General features: G+C 48.4%; 1 protein-coding gene across 1 annotated transcript; it reads right to left on the bottom strand.

Moving 5' to 3' along the window:
• Nucleotides 1-1,056: 1,056 nt before the first annotated feature.
• Nucleotides 1,057-11,471, bottom strand: LOC142586285 (uncharacterized). Its single transcript, XM_075697533.1, has 2 exons — nt 10,847-11,471; nt 1,057-1,142 (listed from the first exon to the last, which is right to left on the bottom strand). Exons 1-2 carry the CDS (start codon nt 11,469-11,471, stop codon nt 1,057-1,059), a joined length of 711 nt encoding a protein of 236 aa, XP_075553648.1.
• Nucleotides 11,472-21,815: the final 10,344 nt, after the last annotated feature.

Genomic DNA, 21,815 nt, shown 5'->3' with positions numbered 1-21,815 from the left:
CCCGTATTTCACGCCATAAGCATAATAAAATGTCATTTGAGTACCCCTGTAAAACGGGGTACTCAAACACTGCAACACGTACTGTGCGACTGCCCAGCATATATGCTGGAGCGAAGGACGTTAGACAGTTTCTTAGCCAGCGTTGGCAGGCAACTACTGTCGGAGGAAGCTATCCTCGGCCCATGGCCTGACACTGCAATTTCAATGCGTGCAACAAAAGTATTGTTGAAGTTCCTGCAGGACACCAAGCTCGACGAGCGACTCTAGCGAGGCAACTGTCTCATGTACATAAGCACTCACCACTTCTCTTATCATCATCATCCATTCCAATATTTTCACTCCCCTTCCCTCTTCCCCAGTGCGGAGTAGCAGACTAGAGCGCACTAGCTCAGGTCGACCTCTCTGTCTTTCCTATCAATAAATTCTATTCATTCATGATTTCCCTACTGCTGTTGGGGAGTGGAACCACCTCGACTCAACAATATCTGATATAGAATCGCCATCAATTTCTAGTAGCATGATAGAAGAGTAAGGAATAACTGCTATAGAACAACTTTAGTCTTATGCAAGCTTGTTTTTTACATTATTTAGATCAATCCCTTACGCTATGTTAGATTGTATTAAATTATACATTGTTAGGTTGTAAATAGTAGTGTTGCATTTATACTTCATGAGATTGTATTCCATCACAATTTATTGTATTTATCACATTTTTTTAGCATTAGAGTTGACTTCCCTAATTAAATGCATGAAACGATGTTTTTCTTTCTCTGCATTTTATTTTGCCAGACTGCACTGCGTAGCTACATGTAGCGTATCTAGTTTATTGCACTTTGTAAACACATGTTCTATGAAATAATGCTGTATCAATGCTTACAGTGTAACAATATGCCCACCTGCTACGGTCTCGATAAAGAGACTGGCAGTGTTGAAAATAAATAAAATAAATTCGCATTTCACGGGTAAGGTCGAAAGTACAGTTTAATTCCGTGTGATGAGAGGCACTTCGGCACTGGTCATTCTAACCGGAAATATGTGTACTTTAATTCACGACGCCTATAGTTGTAAAGTAAGCTCACAGTTGTATTTTGCTGCGGTCTCGCCTATACCCGCCTGCTGGGAAGAGCCCAGAGCACGAGTCCCTGGAAAAAGAAAGTTATCAAATGCAACACAAATATGAGACACAAGGGGTTAAGAACAATTTTAAAAATCAGTAGTGGCGTCGGGTGTGTAACAGAATGGGTTTTTGTTATATGCTGATATCGAATGTCACACCGACACTGCATTTTTAAGAGTATCACTTATCAGCCACGCAAGCAGCAGTCGGTAGATCACATGTTCGTCACTGTTGTAATCGCACCGCTGGCACGAGTTGTTGGGAACTCGGCGCTGACGCCCGTTGTTGCACCTGGGTCGCAAGCCCCAAGGGTAGCGTTCGCCTGGCGGCCTGGGGTACAACTGGAAGCATCCGAAGGTCCCGGCAAAGCATGAGTCGACTGGTAACAACAAAACAACTTGTTTATTCTAACATCGCAAAGAGTTGGCGGTCAGGTTGACCGAAGTAGAGAGACGGGAGTGCACGTTACTCAACAGAAGAAATCGGAGCCTCTTTCGTGGCGTCCGGGGGCAGCTGCTTTTATACTCTCGCAGTTGAGGGCAAGAAGGAACCCCTCTATAGACGAGCACGTGACTGTGCCGCTCGGGCACAATGGGATAAGGTGGCGCAGCCGTCGTGCCGGCGCCGCTGGGGCACAATGGGAGGAGAAGGTGGCTCACACGTAGTGTCGGCGCCGGTCAGACCCCCTCGCTTCACAGTTGGGGGGAGCTCCTCTCCCCGGCTGCCGCTCCTCGACAAGCGTGGGCACCATCATGCACATACACACACACACGCACATGAAGACACGTGGCATTGGAACATGCCTGGACGCGCTTGGCAGGGAGGCGTAGCGGCGGCGCCGAACGGGCCAAAATGTCTGCCGCTTTGAACGAAGCCCCGGCGTCCGTTGCATCCGCGCCGGCTTTACCGCGCGTCGTAGGCGAAACGTAACAGACCGCCCCGCCGGGGGAAGGAGATCCCGATGGTCAGGGGACTGCATCCGCTGTCCGGAGGGATGTCGCTCGATGATGCTCATAACCGAAGTCGGGCGTCCCTCGACGTTTCTTGAGCGCAGCGCACAGAGAAGGCCTCGTTCTCTCGTTCAGGTTCGCACGGGACACTGCAAAGTGACTTCGGGAGAGTTCACATTTTTGTTCTCGTTCCCGGCAAGCGTTAGAACTACGCTGAAACTCAACCGCTTAGTCAGCAAGCACGGCACAACCCTCACTAAGCCCTGCCAGGCTCTTTCCCCTTCTATACCACTGCCTAGTTCCTTACAGTAGTCTAGCAGCACTCAGAACGCGTCCACAAATTGGAAAATTGCACTAGAAAGCATATCATCACTTTGAAACACTACACAAAAACAATATGTTAAAAATCCTGCCTCAGGAAGAAAAACATCAGTAACAAACAATTTTGAGGCTGATTCCTACGTTAGGGGCTTCGACTTAAGCCATCGGCGTTACCGTTGAGACTCCCCTTTTTGTAACGCACCTCAAAGGAATATTGTTGCAAAGCGAGGCTCCAGCGCAGGAGGCGGCCATTTTTGGGAGAGATGGTCTGCAGCCATTGGAGAGGGCAGTGATCCGTCTCAATGATAAACCTTGAGCCGGCTAGATAGCATGACAATTTCTGAACGGCCCACACGAGACATGCACACTCTTTCTCGGTGGCGCTATACGCCTGCTCACGACTGGTCAGCTTACGACTAGCATACAGGACGGGGTGTTCTACTTCTCCATTTTCCCGTTGGCACAGTACAACGCCCATGCCTCGCTCACTAGCATCGCACTGAACAACGAACCCTTTTGTGTAGTCGGGCGATCGTAGCACAGGCTGGCTTGTTAGGGCACTCTTTAGGGCGCTAAAAGCTCTGTCCTTTGTCTCGTCCCAGACGACTGTTTGGGGCTCTGTTTTTCTTAGAGCATCCGTCAGGGGAGCCGCGATATCAGAGTACCTGGGGATGTACCTTTGATAGTAGCCGGCGACACCTAAAAACGACCGAATATCGGTCTTCGTGCGCGGTTGCGGGAAGTCTCGCACAGCGGCCACCTTTATTTCAGAGGGGCGGCGACGACCCCGACCAATCACGTGACCGAGGTAGACAACCTCGGCCTGTGCTAACTGGCACTTAGGAGCCTTGACTGTCAAGCCCGCTTCGCGCAGGCGGGTTAGCACTGCCCGCAAGTGTGCCATATGCTCAGACCAGGATGCGGAGAATATCGCTACGTCGTCTAGATACGGTAAAGCGAATTCTTGCTGTCCCCGCAACACTTTATCCATGAGGCTTGAAAAGCAGTATGGCGCGTTCTTCAAACCAAAACTCAACACTTTAGGACGGAATGTTCCCATTGGTGAAATGAACGCCGCATACCTACTAGCCTCTACTGTAAGTGGAACCTGCCAATAACCCCTGACAAGATCTAGGGTGGAAATAAACTGAGCGCTACTAACTTTCTCAAGGCGCTCCTCGATGTTAGGGATCGGATAAATTTGATCCTTAGTGATGGAATTAAGCCTGCGGTAGTCGACGCAAGGACGAGGTTCCTTGCCCGGTACCTCAACTAAAATCAAAGGGGAGGTATATTCACTCTCACCTGCCTCAATAACACCGAGCTGTAGCATTTTCTTTACCTCAGCCTCCATAATATCGCTCTGGCGGGGTGACACCCGATACGCCTTGGATCGTACTGGCTCTGGGGAGGTAAGTTCTATGTCATGAGTAAGGACAGAAGTCCTACCAGGCCTCTCAGAGAACAGACCTTGAAACTCTTGTAAGAGCTGGTGTAGTTCGGTTTTCTGCTCAGGCGACAGCGATGCTTTACTGATTAAGTCACTAATGACTCGATCGGTGTCTTCCCTGTTCGTCACTGAGCCTAGTCCCGGAAGCTCGACCGGAAGCTCTTCAGGAACGTTTACCATCATGCACACCACTGCTTCCCTTTGTCTATAAGGTTTGAGCAGATTACAGTGGTAAACTTGCTGTGCTTTCCGCTTTCCTGGCAGACTCACCACGTAGTTAACGTCCGACAGTTTTTGAACAATCCGTGCTGGGCCCTCCCACTGCACGTCTAGTTTGTTGTTTAGCGATGTGCGCAATATCATGACCTCATCGCCCACCTCAAAACGACGGGCCCTGGCGGTCCGATCATAATAAACCTTGGCCCTCTGCTGGGCCTTTGCCATTGCTTCACCTGACAACTCCTGTGCCCTTCTTAAGCGTTCGAGGAGCTTAAGCACGTACTCCACCACGACTGGGTCGTCGCCCCTGCCTTCCCACGATTCTCGAAGCATGCGAAGCGGAGATCGCAGCGAGCGACCGTACACCAGCTCAGCTGGCGAAAACCCCGTAGCCGCATGCGGCGCGGTCCGTAATTGAAACATCACCCCAGGCAGACACAGCTCCCAGTCAGTTTGATGTTCAAAACACAATGCTCTCAACACGCGCTTCATGACGGAGTGGAGCTTCTCAACGGAATTCGACTGTGGGTGGTACACTGAGCTGTGTAACAGCTTTACCCCACACCTTTCGAGAAAAGTTGTCGTCAAAGCGCTAGTAAACACTGTGCCCTGATCTGATTGGATTTCCGCAGGAAAACCAACTCGCGCAAATATGGACAGTAGTGCATTGACTATCTCAACTGAGCTGAGTTCTTTAAGCGGCACTGCTTCAGGGAACTTTGTCGCTGGGCAGATCACAGTCAAAATGTGTCTGTACCCCGTGGCTGTTACCGGCAGAGGTCCCACTGTATCAATAACGAGCCGTCTAAAAGGCTCCGTAATGATAGGTACCAACTTCAACGGCGCCCTCGATTTGTCCCCTGGTTTGCCCACCCGCTGACAGGTGTCACATGTCCTCACGAAATGGTCTGCGTCCCGAAAACACCCTGGCCAATAGTACTCTTGCAAGAGACGGTCCTTAGTTTTCTTAACTCCTAGGTGTCCGGACCACGAACCCCCGTGCGACAAGCGCAACAGATCCTGACGATAGCATTGAGGCACGATCAGCTGATCGAACTCCACTCCTCTGCGGTCTAGATACTTCCGGTACAGGACTCCACCTCTTTCCACAAAACGTGCATTTTTCCTGGCGATACCTTCCTTGACATTGCAGCGTATGTTTTCTAGGCTGCCATCCTTCTTTTGCTCGGCTATCAAAGCCGACCGGCTGACTTTTAGCAACCTATCCAGTCCGTCTGACGTAGGCGCGATGAGCAAATCTGCAGATAGCTCTTCTAACTTTCCCGCATCGGGAATTTCCTCTCCAGTATCTGGTGCCTTTAACGTTACAGACTCAATTTTATTCAGTTCGGGCGTGCTCTGAATATCAGCTTGCTGCGCCTCTGACCCTTTCTCATTGTTCGACAATGTCGGCCCCGCAACTACCGCCTTTGCAGCGAGCTCCCGAACCTTCGATCTGGTTAAGGCCTGAACGCTAGCCTCACCAAACAAAAGCCCCTTCTCGCGCAGGAGGTGATCGGACCTGTTCGAAAATAGGTACGGGTACTGGGGGGGCAGCATAGATGACACTGCCGCCTCCGTCTCAAGTGCTCCGAAAGGTCCTTCAATAAGCACTTTTGCTACGGGCAGACACACGCTATGAGCTTCCACGGCTTGCTTGATCCATGCGCACTCGCCTGTGAACATATCGGGTTCTACGTAGGAGGGGTGAACTACATCCATCGTAGCTGCGGAATCGCGAAGCACTCGGCACTCTTTCCCGTTCACGAGGAGGTCTCGCATGTAAGGCTCGAGAAGCTTCATGTTCTCGTCAGTGCTGCATATTGACAAAAACACAACTTTTGGTTTTGTTTCCGGACACTGCGCCGAAAAGTGACCCGGCTTCTGGCACGTATAACAAACGCGCGCTTGCCTCGTCTCGAACCGCTTTCTGCGTTCGGCTTCGGCTGCCGCCGTCTCCTTACGTTTGGTCGGACACTGCGCCGAAAAGTGACCCGGCTTCTGGCACGTATAACACACGCGCGCTTGCCTCATCTCGAACCGCTTTCTGCGTTCGGCTTCGGCTGCCGCCGTCTCCTTACGTTCTGTCGGACTGCTTTCACTCGCATCCGCACTACGTGTGTTCCCCTTGGCTCTCATGGGTGTGAACTTCGGCCTCTCAAACTTCGAGCCAAACTCACCCTTTTGACCGTCCTTAGCTCCGCGAGCCCGACGCGTCACAAACTCCTCGGCTAGCTCAGCGGCTTTAGCCACCGTACAAACGTCTGGCCTATCCAAGACCCAGTACCGCACGTTCTCAGGTAACCGACTATAAAACTGTTCTAGCCCGAAACACTGCAGAACTTTATCGTGGTCACCAAACGCTTTCTCTTCTTTGAGCCACTCCTGCATGTTTGACATAAGCTTGTACGCAAACTCTGTGTATGACTCACTTTTGCCTTTCTCATTTTCCCGAAACTTCCGACGGAACGCCTCCGCTGACAGCCTGTACTTTTTTAGCAGACTCGATTTCACTTTGTCGAAATCCTCTGCCTCCTCTCTATTCAAGCGAGCGACTACGACGGCCGCCTCGCCGGGTAACAAAGTGAGCAAGCGCTGTGGCCACGTTTCCCGAGAGAACCCCTGCTTCTCGCACGTTCGCTCAAAGTTAACCAGGAACAAACCAATGTCCTCTCCAAGCTTAAACGGCCGCATCAGGTCAGTCATTTTGAACAATACTCGTTCTCCTGCACCGTGTGCCTGACTTCCATTACGAGCGCGTTCCATCTCTACCTCAAGACGCTTCATTTCCAAAGCGTGTTGACGGTCGCGCTCTTCTTTTTTCTCTTGTTGCTCTCGCTCTTTTTGTTCTTTAAGTTCGCGCTCCTGTCTTTTTGACCTCTCCTCAATAGTCTCAAGGCATTCCGACAGCTCGTCATCCTCAGCCTCTAACTCAAGAATAGCCTTTAGCAGTTCTGGTTTTCTGAGTTTGTCTGAGACATCCAGACCCAACTCTCTTGCAAGCTCCAGCAATTTCGGTTTGCGCAACGACTTCAAATCCATGGCTGCTCTGAATGCTGCTTTCTCTACTGCCTACTATTGTCTTGCCGCAAACTAACCCGGCAGCAACGACAACCACAATTACCAGCTCTGTTTCTGACACTAACAAAAGCCTGGCCAAGCTCAGAAGAAGAAAGTCCCGCACTCACCAAACCTCGCAGCCAAGAATTCAGCGCAGTCGTTCCGCTGCAGGCAACCAGTCATCACACAGGGCTCGTTGCACTGCTCCCGGATGGTCGTTGAGCTGCTCAGCATACAGTCAACTGCATCTCTTCGCTGCTGGCCTCCGTTGTCGCGATCTCACCGCTGGCAGACAGTTGTTGTAATCGCACCGCTGGCACGAGTTGTTGGGAACTCGGCGCTGACGCCCGTTGTTGCACCTGGGTCGCAAGCCCCAAGGGTAGCGTTGGCCTGGCGGCCTGGGGTACAACTGGAAGCATCCGAAGGTCCCGGCAAAGCATGAGTCGACTGGTAACAACAAAACAACTTGTTTATTCTAACATCGCAAAGAGTTGGCGGTCAGGTTGACCGAAGTAGAGAGACGGGAGTGCACGTTACTCAACAGAAGAAATCGGAGCCTCTTTCGTGGCGTCCGGGGGCAGCTGCTTTTATACTCTCGCAGTTGAGGGCAAGAAGGAACCCCTCTATAGACGAGCACGTGACTGTGCCGCTCGGACACAATGGGATAAGGTGGCGCAGCCGTCGTGCCGGCGCCGCTGGGGCACAATGGGAGGAGAAGGTGGCTCACACGTAGTGTCGGCGCCGGTCAGACCCCCTCGCTTCACAGTTGGGGGGAGCTCCTCTCCCCGGCTGCCGCTCCTCGACAAGCGTGGGCACCATCATGCACATACACACACACACGCACATGAAGACACGTGGCATTGGAACATGCCTGGACGCGCTTGGCAGGGAGGCGTAGCGGAGGCGCCGAACGGGCCAAAATGTCTGCCGCTTTGAACGAAGCCCCGGCGTCCGTTGCATCCGCGCCGGCTTTACCGCGCGTCGTAGGCGAAACGTAACATCACCCTATAAAAGGGCACTGCATCAATAAACATGGTCTGGCGACCACCCAGGTGTCCAGCTGATACGCTACAGTTGGATTGACGCCACGGGAAAACATCCGAGCCGAAGCAAGAGTCCAGGGGCCCTATAACGTAAAACTATTCCAATATATTTTTATTCTAATCTCCTGACGTCCAATTTGCGTAACCACCAACGCAAGCATCGGGCGGTCACCCGCAGGGTTGTCTGAACAGACCAATCAAACGCTCTCCTCGTTCATAAGAGGTCACTTTTGTTTGCTTGAAAAACGCATAGCATTGCCTACACTCAGCGGCTTTTCGTATCTAATTGGCTGACAAGAGGCGAGGAGAACGCTCAAGTGGAGAGGGATTCAATGGGGCAGAGCCAGTGCACTGAAAATCGATAACCGGATGAAGAGGGTGGTGCCGACGTCTGCGATTGGTCCGGTTTCCCTTACTTAGCTTGCGGTGGCTGGTCGACCATCACGGCGGCATGCAATGGAAGCTTAAGAATGACGCTAAAACGGATCCTCAGCAACGAAGAGTTGGCATATGGAGGGCGTAAACGTGCCGAAAGTGCTCGAAAACGTTACACGGCTACGCAAGATGTTTTATTATACGCAAATAAACCCATGCTATCCAGCAGGTGCGAGTAGCCAGTGCCTGATCGAGCGATCGGCGGCAGCCATCTTTTATTCCTTTCGGAGCGGGGCAGCCTGCGACTATTCAGAAGAAAATTTAGCTTTGTTCGGCATATTAATGCATCTTTAATGCGTACACGTGTCTTTGACGCGGTGAGCTCTCGCGGTTTTGTGACGTCGCGTGACAGGCAGGTGAAGTGGGTGCAGCCCGAAAACTTTAGACCAATAGCCGTGGGCTAATGGCAAAAAGGCGTCGAATCAGAAATAACTTTCTTTTTCCCGTCAGATCATGCATAATCAGTGTGTACACATCATATCAGATGGGGAGGTATCGCGATTATCGTGACGTTGCGTGACAGACAGGTGAAGTGGGGGTGGTCCAAAAAAGTCTTGACCGATCGCGGAGGGCTGATAGCAGAATTGAAATAGGAAAGTTTGGAATAGGATTACGTTATAGCGCCCCATAAAGCGAGTCACCCAAGAATCCTGTGACCCAAGAATTCAACGCTCGGCTGGTTGAATTCGCACTTGTCCATGTTTACTGTTAACTGCGCATTCTACAGACGCGATAGCACGGTCTCTAATCTCTCGGCGTACTCTTCTGAGTTACGGCCAGAAATCAAGATATTGTCACGTGGTGGTAACGTTGAAGAACACAGTAGCAATGCTGTGAAAAACAAAACTAACTTTTATTGGGCGAACCTGTGCCCACAAAAACAGGCTACACTTATAGCACAACGATAACGGCGAACACGGTCGGCGAAAATCAGCGGGTAAAGTGCGTCGGCTTTTATACAGCAGTCGTCGAATGTTCCAGACTAATCGCTGGGACCTGCGTGTCTTCCACAAAGTTCTACATCATTCGCATTACGCGACGAAATCAGGTACAAAAAGCTTTGGCGACAACAGACAGCGGATAGAAGCATCGATAACATTCTAGAAACTTCCTATACATGCAGGCGGGTCCTGCGCTGTGCGATAACGTTTGTTAAGCGGTGAAACGTGGTCACCCGAGAAAGATCAACATGTAGACGTGTTAATATCATCAAGATAAGCTTTCACGCAGGGAATGCCTGCTAGCAGCGTGTCAATGACTCGTTGAAACACCCACGGTGTCACCGAAATTCCAAACGGCAGCCATTTAACTTTGTACATTCCCTTTATCGTGTTAACTGTGAGCACTTCAGCCGACTCGTCGTCTAGCGCAAGCCGTTGATAGCTTGAGCTAGATCCAGCTTTGTAAAAAATTTCCTTGAATCCAGAGCTGCAAGCATTTCAGCGGTTGTGGGCAAAGGATACCCGCTGCTTTTAATAGCTTTTGATGCTACGGTAGTCGCCGGACAGGCGTAAAGTTCCGTCTTTTTTTTCCCTACCACTACCAGTGGTGTGTCCCAGTTGGAGAACGCGACGGCAATACCCCTTCTTGCACCAAGGTACCCCTTGTTGCACCATATAGCTCGGACCACCAGTTCGCTGTGAACTGGTGGTCCATTGAAGCCAGGAAGGTCCCTGCCAAACACCTCGGAAAATCGTGAGGGCACGTCTTCCGCGGTTACTTACTCGATTCCCCGCAAGCAAATGCCTAACGGCTTAAACCAGTTTCGCCCAATCAGGCTGTTGCCCCGATTCTTTACTACCAACAAAGGCAGCTTTGCCTTTCGGCCCTTGAATTCTACCAAGACGGTTGCTCGACCTAGCAGCGGTGTAACGCCTTTGACCAGGTTACGAGTTGTTCCAGAATCTTGGAGAGTTATTTCACCCCGATTTCCCTCGATTACTCGAAATGAATCTTCACTCCCAATTGAGCACGAGGCTCCGGAATGAACCTGCATCGGGACTTCTTGACCTTGTATCTGTACTTTAACCATAAACTTCTGTTCTTGCTCATTCACTTCGCAGAGTGAGAACAACGCACTCATTTCGTACACGCCTTTGCTCTTTTCAAACTTTCCTCTTTTGCTCAGGCATCGTCTTCCGGGCCGCCCTACTTTCATCGGTTCAGCGACAATCCCTCGCTATATGTCCAACTCTTTTGCATTGGAAGCATGCCGCTTTTCTAAAACTGCATAAATGCGGAGCGTGCTTACCATTGCAACGGTAGCAAATGGATCCTTCTGCCTCTTGCTTCGTTCTGGTTGCTTGTATCATGCCCTGGCAGTCCGTCTCGCTTTGGCCTTGCATACGTATGTCTCGCTGTTGCTTGGCTGTCGCTTCTGCGATCGCGGCCAAGTCGTACGCAACGTTGAACGTAAGGTCGCGTTCTGCGAGAAGTCGCTGTTGAACTGCTTCGTTCTGGAGGCCGCATACGAAACGACCTCGCATCATTATGTCCAACGGGAGCTGCTCGTCGCAAAAACCGCAGTCTCCGGCTAGCTTCCGAAGCGCTGTGACGTAGTCCGCAACCGATTTCTCGGCAGCCTGGTTCCTCTTGTAGAACAAAAACCTTGCGTACAGCTCTGAAGGCCTTGGATGCAGGTGCTTGCGAACCGCCATCTTAATTTCGTCGTAGGTTGCTGTTATCGGTCTTGCTGGCTTCACCAGAGTTACGATGAGCCCGTACGCTTTTTCGCCGCAACAACTCAGCAGGACGGCTCTTTTCTGTTCTTCTTTCGCTATCTTGTTCGCTTCGTCGAACATTTCTAGCCTCTCGACGTATTCGTCGCATGACGCGTTTGTGCCGAGACGATACTCGCCGATCCTGCTGACGGCCATCACCGTCGCTTCCTCGTCGCCAACTGTAGCGTATCAGCCGGACGCCAGGGTGGGACAAGCAACGTTTATTGATGCAGCACCCTTTTACAGGGTGATGAACATGTGATCCGCCGACTGCTGCTTGCGTGGCTGATAAGTGATACTCATGAAAATGCACTGTCAGTGTGACATGCGATGTCAGTATACAACAGTTCTAGTACTAAGTTATACGCTGACTTGAAGCAACAATTATATAAAAGTGACAACGGATCGATCGTTTGCGTTGAAGCCACTTATTCAAATTTCGCCGCGGTTCCGTTTTGTATTTCCTTTCTCTCTTTCTTTCTTTCTTTCTTTCTTTCTTTCTTTCTTTCTTTCTTTCTTTCTTTCTTTCTTTCTTCCTTTCTTTCTTTCTTTCATTCTTGTGATAGGAAGTCATTCTTCACATTTGTAAAATATGCACTGGTTGGTGAAGCCTATTGTCTGACGCTCCTCGTGTGTCATAAGTGCCTCCGAGGGAAGGAAATCATCGCTTTAAAAAATAGGATAATAAATGTCGTTAAAAAGTCTTTTGAATGTTCAGTTGCTTCAATACTCACCATATAGAGCAGCCATTCATCGTTGCTCTCAAATTTTCCGTTTCAACTTCTCTGAATGCAAGCGTTCGCTTGCGGAGAGAATATCGAGCTATCCTCGATTTCACCATTCGCACATCGAGTGTTTTCACGCGAATTGTTCTAAAAATAATCTTTACCGCCTAGCCGAAATTCAAACAATCCACACATGCACGGCAGTCGCCCAGCCGAAACAGAAAACAACGAGGAAATATGAATAAAAGCAAGTGAGGCGAGCAATGAAACCGTTCTAGGTGAAACGTGGTCCAACACGGCTGCCATCCGAATGCAGAATAGCGACCGGAAAGAGGATACGGGACGTTCTCACAGTGACACGCTCGAAAGGAGAGAATCCGCTCGAGTAACGCGTGAGGAAGCTGCAAGCGCTGTAGAAACGTGACCTCTCCTTTCTGGACGGCGACGTCAGTGACAGCTGCGCTGACAGGTGACGTGCGCGGCCATGGAGCTACGGCTTCGAATTCCACTCACGGCCAGGCGCTGCTGTCGCTCACTCTGGCAGTGTAATAGCGACGCTCGCGTCGAGGTCCGGTCACAAATAGTTGCAAAAAAGAAAGCAAAACGAAGAACGTACAACAAAGAGGGCCGAGTTTTTCTGCAGTGGACGCGAGAATCCATAGGATGAGAGAGGGGAAGTTGGGGAAAGTACTAAATGAAGTTTGTGTGGGTTATCATAGGGCACACGGGCCTGGCAGGATATTACGGATATCTAGAATTAGGCGCAAGAAAAACAGACGCTGTTAAACAAACACGTGAACGCAATTTAGGCGGCCTCGCAAGGTATTTCGACTGATTAAAAAGAAAGGCAGACTTAGGGAAACTCCGAGTAAGTACTTCGCCAAGTAAATTACTTTTCAGTGTCACGCCTGAAGAACGTATCTTAGATTACCCCTGCACCACGCATCCCCGTCTTTCCACGCACGATCGGCATAGCACCCCAGCAATTACACTCCTTTGAGTCATATCTTTTCCCATCCAGCCATAAGCTCTCCTCTGAGGCAACCCTCGGTCGAGTCTCGACGCTGCAACCCTCCCGCGCGACGCTTTCCATAAGACCTCGCCCGCTCCCTCGTAGCAGTACGGCGCGCTTTTGATTTCTCGGCACGGGTGTAAGCCGATTTAAAACGAGTAATCCAAGATCTCGGAGGCAACGTGTGAAGCACAGGGTTTTCGAGAAAAAATTACCAGACGGGACTCTGAAAGCTAATATCCGCAGGAGCTTCAAATAAGGCGCCGTTTGACCAGCGTGCAAATGAATGGTATAGCACGTGGATTAGCACAAACTTCGTCTTTCTGGCTTCGAAAGAATATTTCACTGTGAAAAGTGATCATTTGCAACTGGATATTGCGTTATACATGGAACAATTTGCAATGATAACCCGTGATGTTCGCGGATACTGTCTTGCTATTTCTATAGAAAATTTTAGCGGTTGAAGGATCTGAAAATTAAAGCGTAATAAATAACACCGTAAAAACGTTATCAGCCGTAAGAAAGACAATTAGGCTAATCCGTGTACCAACCACCATACCCATGGTAGCGGAACGATCACAGCGCCAGAGATTTCTCCAGTAGCTTTTGTAGAAAACAGTCAGGTGTGAAGGACCCGCAACGGCTACAGCGAGCACTATAGCAACTTCCGCCTTTTAAAGCTGAAGCATGACTGCTATAATACGTCTAGGAGACTACTATAGTCGGACAAGTTGAATCGCGGACGCGAGTTCGACAACGCCCCGTCGGAGTTGGCGTCGACGTCACCGCACGCGACCACTCGCGTTATAGCTCTCCACTTTACCACCCTCGTTTTATGGTTGCCGAGTTCGTCGCGTGCACTTCTAACCTTGGCTCCACCCAGGCGCAATTATAATCAACGTGAAAGCCCTGCATGCGAACACGAACGCGCCCGATCGCCGCTGGGTTGTGTGCAACGACCGTGCGAGTTTTTCTAGCTCTCCTCGTGAGCCTGGATTCCTCGCTATCCCGCCGTGTATACAGCATACGAAAACTTACGAGATAGATAGATAGATAGATAGATAGATAGATAGATAGATAGATAGATAGATAGATAGATAGATAGATAGATAGATAGATAGATAGATAGATAGATAGATAGATAGATAGATAGATAGATAGATAGATAGATAGATAGATAGATAGATAGATAGATAGATAGATAGATAGATAGATAGATAGATAACGTTCATTATTACCAAAGAAACTAAAGCCCACGTGCGAGCGTAACTGACTCGCAGAGTCACGGAAACGGCGAACCGGTTTCATAACTCTTAACTGATCGACCCAGTAAAGGCGCTGTCTGGGCTCGCAGCGCTCTTCGCGTTGCAACAGCGAGAGAGAAAGAGAGATGAAGTTTAACAATAAGAAGATTAAAGAAGTCGGGCCCGGCGTACGTTCCTCTAGCCAGCTCCGATCAAAGCTGGAAGAAGGCCAAGACAGAATGAAAGAGAAGCAAGATGTACGACAACAAAGATAGAGCGAGCACCTCACAACATAATGTGTACAACTCGCAAAGTAAGATGCAATCTTGCAACTACACTGCAAAAATAAACGTGAAATAGAAAAACAAGAAAAAAACTTACTTTTGGCGTTTACCACAAAGCATTGTTCTTTTTGTCTGTCTTTTTTACCAATGGAAGAAATTGAGATTATATTGTTTGAAATAATTATTTTTATTCTGTTTATGGTCAGACACGTATTTTTATTTTTGTTATTGTAACAGAATGTGTCCCCATACGGTAAAGTGAAAACTGGGCCTTGCAATGTGTGCAGTCGTTTCTCCGACGTGGAACTCACGATCATCTCACGTGCGAAATCGTGGAACTTGTCCATCACTTAACAGAAAAAGGACATGATATCTCTTTTCAGTGGATGCCAGGTCATTGCGGTATCATAGGAAATGATGACGCCGATAAGGCAGCTCGGATGTCAAGCCAAGAAGACTGCTGCTTCCCCATTCCGCTCTCAAGGACCGACGCCGCGAGACAACTTTGTATTCTAGCACGGACGATCTCCTTAGCAGAGTGGAATGCCGCACATACAAGACGCACGACTGCACAGACTAAACCCGTCACTTCCACTCAGAGCTCGAGCCGGTCTGCACCGACGGGAAGCGCCTCTTCTGTGTCGGTTGTGGCTTGGAGTTGCCTTCACGAATGCATCATCATCATCATCATCATCATCATGGTTACGCCCACTGCAGGGCAAAAGCCTCTCCCATACTTCTCCAACTACTCCGGTCATGTTCTAATTGTGGCCATGTTGTCCCTGCAAACTTCTTAATCTCGTCCGCCCACCTAACTTTCTGCCGCCCCCTGCTACGCTTCCCTTCCCTTGGAATCCAGTCCGTAACCCTTAATGACCATCGGTTATCTTCCCTCGTCATTACATGTCCTGCCCATGCCCGTTTCTTTTTCTTGATTTCAACTAAGATGTCATTAACTCGCGTTTGTTCCCTCCCCCAATCTGCTCTTTTCCTATCCCTTAACGTTACACCCATCATTCTTCTTTCCATAGCTCTTCGCGTCGTCCTCAGTTTAAGTAGAACCCTTTTGGTAAGCCTCCAGGTGTCACGAATGCCAACTCAGCACTAATTAGAATGGCTGATAGTCCTGCATGTGTTGTTTGCGGATGCGAGGAGAACGTTGACCACTTATTGTGCTATTGTCCTCAATTTCAAGCACAAAGACAATCTTTGTCCAACACATTGAGGAAATTAGATGATCGTCCTCTGAGTGAACAGACAGTACTAGAGCACCGTCCCAACCAATCATCGGCTCAGAAGTCAGTGAAGGCACTTTTGTGCTTTCTCAGAACTTCTGGTTTTAACTTCTTTAACTCAAGTACTCTCCGTACATGTATCTACACTCTTCCTTCTCTCTCTTCCCCTTCTCCCTTCCCCCAGCGTAGGGTAGCAAACCAGACTCTTGAATGGTTAACATCCCTGCCTTCCAATATTCCTCTCTCTCTTTCTTGCCATCAACCTGTGATCAATCGAGATTCGTTCGTCTCTGCAATATTCAATTGAAATGTGCGTGCAGTTTCATCAGCCACGCAAGCATAGGCAGGTAGACGTCGTAGACGCAAGTCTGAATGACCTGCGTCTTAGTTTCTGAATGAGATAGTTTAGTTTAGTTTAGTTTAGTTTAGGTCCTAGTTTCTGAATGAGATACGGCTGCAGTCAGGGACATTGCAACCACAACATTTGACTCTTGCGTACTACATGAACGCTAACGGGCAAGCATGAACGCATGAAAATAACGGACAAGCAATAAACACGTATTTTTGTGAAATCACAGAAAAACAGGGTAACAGAAAGCGAGAGAATAGGAAAGGTTATGAAAATTGTGATAGCCTTTCTGACAAAATTTTAACACTTTAGCGAATCAGGTAGACATTGACTGACTGACCGGCTGTGACAGGACGTTACCGACCGAGTAATTAAATATATAATTTATTTATTGCAGTCTGCTATTCATTCTACCATCGCCTTTTTCATTATCGTGTTTTTTTTTTCTTCTCTGTCTCTTTTCTTTAATTCTTATGATTCATCATCTCCCTTGCACTCTGAATACGCTGCTTTGTCTATGGTCAATGAACACTGAGTTTTCAGAAACATATTGTCAAGTTGTAGTGACGGTGAGGAAAGAAGCACCGTTGAACGGTGAATTAAGAATCTAACTTTTTATTATGGAAGCATGTACCCAGCAAATCAAGCGACAATCGATAGCGGTGAGCTCAGTCGTCTGTCGTCTGACACGACGGATCAAATCAGTCCGATGTTATGGCATGTATCACGGTGCATTCCGGAGTAATTGCTCGTACTCGCGCGCACACAATCTGATTAAACGAGGCTTCTCCGTATAGAATAGGCGACAACATATATGAACCTTCCGATACAACAAAACAATAGGTGCTTCTTAATTAATTTCTGGAACTTTTAGGTGTCAAATCCACGATCTGGTTATGAGGCTTGCCGTAGTCGGGGACTCCGAATAAGTTTTACCCATCTGGGGATTTTACGAGCAATCGTACACGCCCCGTCTGTGAAATCGGCGAGATTAAGTCGGAGGCAGCGGAGCTGGGAGAGGGAAACGTGCGCCAGGTGAGCATAGGTCGGCGCACTCACTCATGGGCGCACTCACTCACACTCACTCGCACTCATTACGAAGGCGCGAGTGCGAGTCGAGTGAGTGCCACCAGTGAGTGTGAGCGGAGTTGAGTGGGAGTGCTAGTGAGTGCCAGTAAGAGTGAGTGTGAGCGTGAGTGGGCGCTTGTTAGTGCGAGTGGAGGTGAGCGTGTACGTGAGCGAGTGTAGGCCCTGGAAAAATCGTGGTGTGTGAGTGTGAGTGAGTATTCTGCCACACTGCCGACCTATGCAGGTGAAGAGGGCGCCTGGAGGGGGAGAGGAGGTACACGCGCCGGGAGAGGTACGCGTACACGGAAGCGGGGCACGCGGCGGAGTGACTAAGCAACCTAGGCGGGTATCGACGCTTGTGAAAAAGCCTTTCGAAATTTACTGGCACGAAAATTCTTAAAGGCCACCTTGTAAAAATATAGTGACGCAGATCTTCACAGTAAACAACACTTTGGCCGTGATAGAGGAACCATGAGTTGCAAGTCCGAATATTTATTTGACGGTCTCATCGTAAAGTCGCAGTTTGCATGCTCGGCGTCACACCAATACGTATGCGAAAGGGACAATAACAACTTTCACAAGATAGTTAGTTATATACTGCTATTCTTCCCAGCTCGAGCGTGAGCTGATTCATTTTTTCTTACCTAAGAACAACAAAATAGAAAAAGGAAATGAATCTTAAACAGGACGGAAGCACAGAAAAGTCATTTGAGGACAGGGCACCGAAAAAGGCGCCAGAACACTGGTCGTGCTTTTCTTTTCGATGCGAACAGCAAAAGCAAAGGCGTCACTTAAAAAAAAAAAGAAACAGAGGACACAAAGTAACAGAGCAGCAAAACGCATTTCGTCGCTTCGAACGGGGAGCAAAGTCGAGGGAACGACGCCCCGATCACGGACGGTGCTCCGGCGAGGCTCCGCGGGGGCACGGTATAATCCAATTGGATCACACGCTCTCACTATCATTACGCAGCGTCGCCTCTGGAAGCAAGAGGGTTCGCTTTCAAGGGAGCCTGCCCTGACTGACGAAAACGAGGAGCCTTTCATGCTTTTAATCCGCAAGCAGGGCGGGCGGCCCGTTTGAGTCTGCCTGAATTATTGAAGGTTTTAGGCGAGGCTTCGTGGCTTCCAACAGCGACGACGTCAGGCGCGCAAAGAAATAATAATAATGCGAGTGAAAAAAAAATGAAGGTGCGCATACTTTTCAAAAGCAGTCGTCGCCTTCCTGAATTATTCATGAGGCTTTGTTGGGTTTTGCCGCGTTTAACTTGGTCGCTGCAGTGCTTACGGCGCCGCGTTCGTTGTGCCGCAAAGTCTGGTCGATCATCGCAAGCAGATCCTAGCGAGCAGCATGGCAGGGAATCTCCTGCACGCGCTGAATTTCACTGTAATACAACCCAAGGACGTGGTCCCAACTAAGAAAAAAAAAAAGAAACGTAGAAGGAAGAACACCCGTACACGCACGAGAGAACGGTTTTGGCTTCAGTCACGGTTATTGAGTGCGTAAGGCCGAGTTCAATTATTTGGCCGTTCGTCAGCTGTTTCTGACGAATGCAAACCGTTTTTGACTAGAGGGATCAGAAAAAAAATAGAGTATAGCTCGAGCGTGGTCCAGCCAGTGCAGCGCAGATTTGTGGCCTATATATAGAGTGGCTTTTCGTAAACCGCAACGCAGCTTTCCTGCAGTGCATCCGGTCCAAAACAGTGTGGTCCAACATATTGTCAAGCTGACGTATACACGCAATTGGTTCTCTATAGTACGATGTTGATTTATATGGGGAGTACACAGAATTACTTTGCAAGAAGCAGCGTGCTTCGAACACTCGATTGTCACGTTGACGACGGGTACTGCCACAATATCTTTTCGGCGAATTTAACTTAGTGAGAAAAACAACTTAACACTTTTGAAGTAAAAAAAAAAACGTTGTTGCGACATTTGGTCCAAACTGCCCTCGGTTACAAATATTCCTTTCTACACGACTCCCACCGATGAATGCTAAGCTCATAGCACTTGCGGAATATGCTGCAAATACTTGCACGGCAAGATCGAACACACTATTGTGGACTTTAAGGCTGTAACATCTCTAAAACAGTTCGGGGATAATTTTACCGGTACACCAGTAGTTGACGCTTGAAGGAAGTGTGCGCGTATATGCTTGAGCCACTTGCTGCGAAATCCTGCAAGCGAATCCGCCATTCGACAGCTATACCACAGTCCTAGGCTTAAAGTTTGAAAACACTCCAGATATCGTCGAATTCATCGCATGTTCCCACTTCAAAAGAAAACAAAAAGAAAGAAAAGAAAGAAAGACTACATTCTGCCGTGGTTTGTGTTTTATCGAACTTCACAGCGGCCGCGCAGTATAACGAACTAAACATTTGCCTGTCAAAACTCTCAGTCGGTTTCTTTCAGATGCGATCATAGCGGCGAGGATGAAGGGAGGAAAAAAATAGAAAGAAATGACAATACCTGCGCGTAAACGAGAAAAAGCGGCTCCGGCGGAAATGCAAGAGCGCAGCTGTTTCCATCTCCGAGAACGCGCATAACGTCACACCCCACGGCCAGAACGGGTTGCCGGGCCCAAGTGAATTCACTCCCCCGCGTCAGGGCAAGGCCCGAAGCGTCGCCCGTGCGGAACATTCGAGTCAGCCCGCGGACCCAATGGTTCGGGTCGAAATGAAATGGCGGTTGCCAGGAATGCGACACTTTGCGCGGTGGCCGGCCTCTCAGCTTATTGCCATTCTTTCTTTTTCTTTTCTTTTTTTTTTCTCTTCCTATAGCTTCTCCTCCTCTGTTTTGTTTTATAATGTTCGTTTACAAAAAATAGACAGTGAAATATGCGTCGGATGAGCGTGCGAGCGCGTATATATATATATATATATATATATATATATATATGTGTGTGTGTGTGTGTGTGTGTGTGTGTGTGTGTGTGTGTGTGTGTGTGTGTGTGTGTGTGTGTGTGTGTGTGTGTGTGTGTGTTTCATTGCCAGTTCTTGCATGGTCTCGGGAGGGAAAGTGCACGTAAACCCCCTCTGCAACATTCAAATTCCTCCGCTCCTTTCTAACACTGCAAACAGCTGCCGCTAGATCGATGTGGGCGCAGCTCGCGTCTCTCTCTCTCTTTTTTATCTGAGTCCAAAAAAAAGCATAGAATAAAGCGTAAAGCATATAAGAAGGACAAGCGAAGATCGAGGACGAATTTTGTTGTTCCTCGAAAAGAATGTCGAAAGATGTTCGACAGAAAAAGGGTAACATTGAAAGAACAGAGGCAGGATATGCTAGGCATAAAGGTTGGTGAACGGCAGACCCGAGTAACATATAGGGGGGTATGCTCTGACGTCATTGGGGCCGCCATATTGTAGAACAGCCAGCACGATGAAAAGCTGCGCTTTATCTTGATCCACTCATCTCCAACAGCACAGTGGAAGCTGTTAACAGGGCTATGAAACGGCGTAAAGTGACGTCACGGGAATACCGCCTGTACTAACGAAGGTTACACCCTAACTTAACTTATAGTTAATTAAATAATTAAAGAAGCAGTGTAAACTAGCAGAGTGATTACACAGGTGAAGCACAATGGCGATATACATAGACAAAAAAGAGTTAAATTTTTTTTGTTTAAGAACGCCATGACGAAATGCGAATTAACAAGACCAGTACAAAGAAAAATTCAATACGGCTTCAAGCATGAACGCAGCGAACGGACGTACAATATGTCTAACGTCGGGCGCAATTTGTGAGGTCTTTACAGACAAGAAGGCTACGTGGAGGACTATAGCGACGAAACATACTAAGTAAAATCGAACCAACTGTGCGCAGCGGCCCATAAAGTTACTATTTTAGAGTGGCAAATCCGGTGCAGCCATTCCTGGATTCAGCCGCCTCTCCATAATCCGTCTGTAGCTATCACTATAACCCTCAACGACACCCTCGTTAAACGATATATATATATATATATATATATATATATATATATATATATATATATATATATATATATATATATATATATATATATATATATATATTTCCTCGAGCAAGGAGCACCACTTCACTATGGATCACCTGCACGAAGCTGTTGGTCTATATATGGACGAGGAAACCAGTAAGAAGTATGCTAACCACTCGTTAACGTCAGCGGCCTCTTGGATCGGCTGTTAAATATGGATGTTAAATACGCGTCGTGCGCCAGTGTATCCTGTATAGTCACGTGCCTATTTTCGCCGTGGTATTATTGTCTATAGAGCAACACCTAGAATTGCCGATGGAAAGCCGGCAAAACTGTACAATTATTGAAAGAATTGTCTAATATCACGAGGTTAGCACAAGCGCACACTGTAAAAAAACATTTTGTAAAAAAAAGTGGACAAAGTGTGCCAATTTTATCAACATACTTCTTCAGCTTTCTTCTGTTTTGTGTATCTCACTTATGTAGTTTCACCAACTTTTCTGTGCATGGCTTCTTCCGTCATATTAGAAAAAAAAATTGTTACATAGCTAACAATTACTTGTGGGAGTAATTCTTACTCTCCTCATGACCACAGACTTCCCAAAGTGCGAAAGAGTGAAATGCTCTAATGCG

Source organism: Dermacentor variabilis, chromosome 6 (assembly GCF_050947875.1).
Source record: "Dermacentor variabilis isolate Ectoservices chromosome 6, ASM5094787v1, whole genome shotgun sequence".
NCBI classification, from domain to species: domain Eukaryota; kingdom Metazoa; phylum Arthropoda; class Arachnida; order Ixodida; family Ixodidae; genus Dermacentor; species Dermacentor variabilis.
Note: the sequence above shows the minus strand (reverse complement) of the source record. Positions and strands in the feature narration are given on the sequence as shown.

What these genes read in the sequence shown, in the direction of transcription:
- LOC142586285 (XM_075697533.1), bottom strand. Translation starts at nt 11,471, where the DNA reads ATGGCCGTCAGCAGGATCGGCGAGTATCGTCTCGGCACAAACGCGTCA. An exon ending in CATTTGCTACCGTTGCAATG is followed by an intron (nt 1,143 to 10,846) that starts GTAAGCACGCTC and finishes TTCTTTTTCCAG; the next exon opens with GGACTCGTGCTCTGGGCTCT.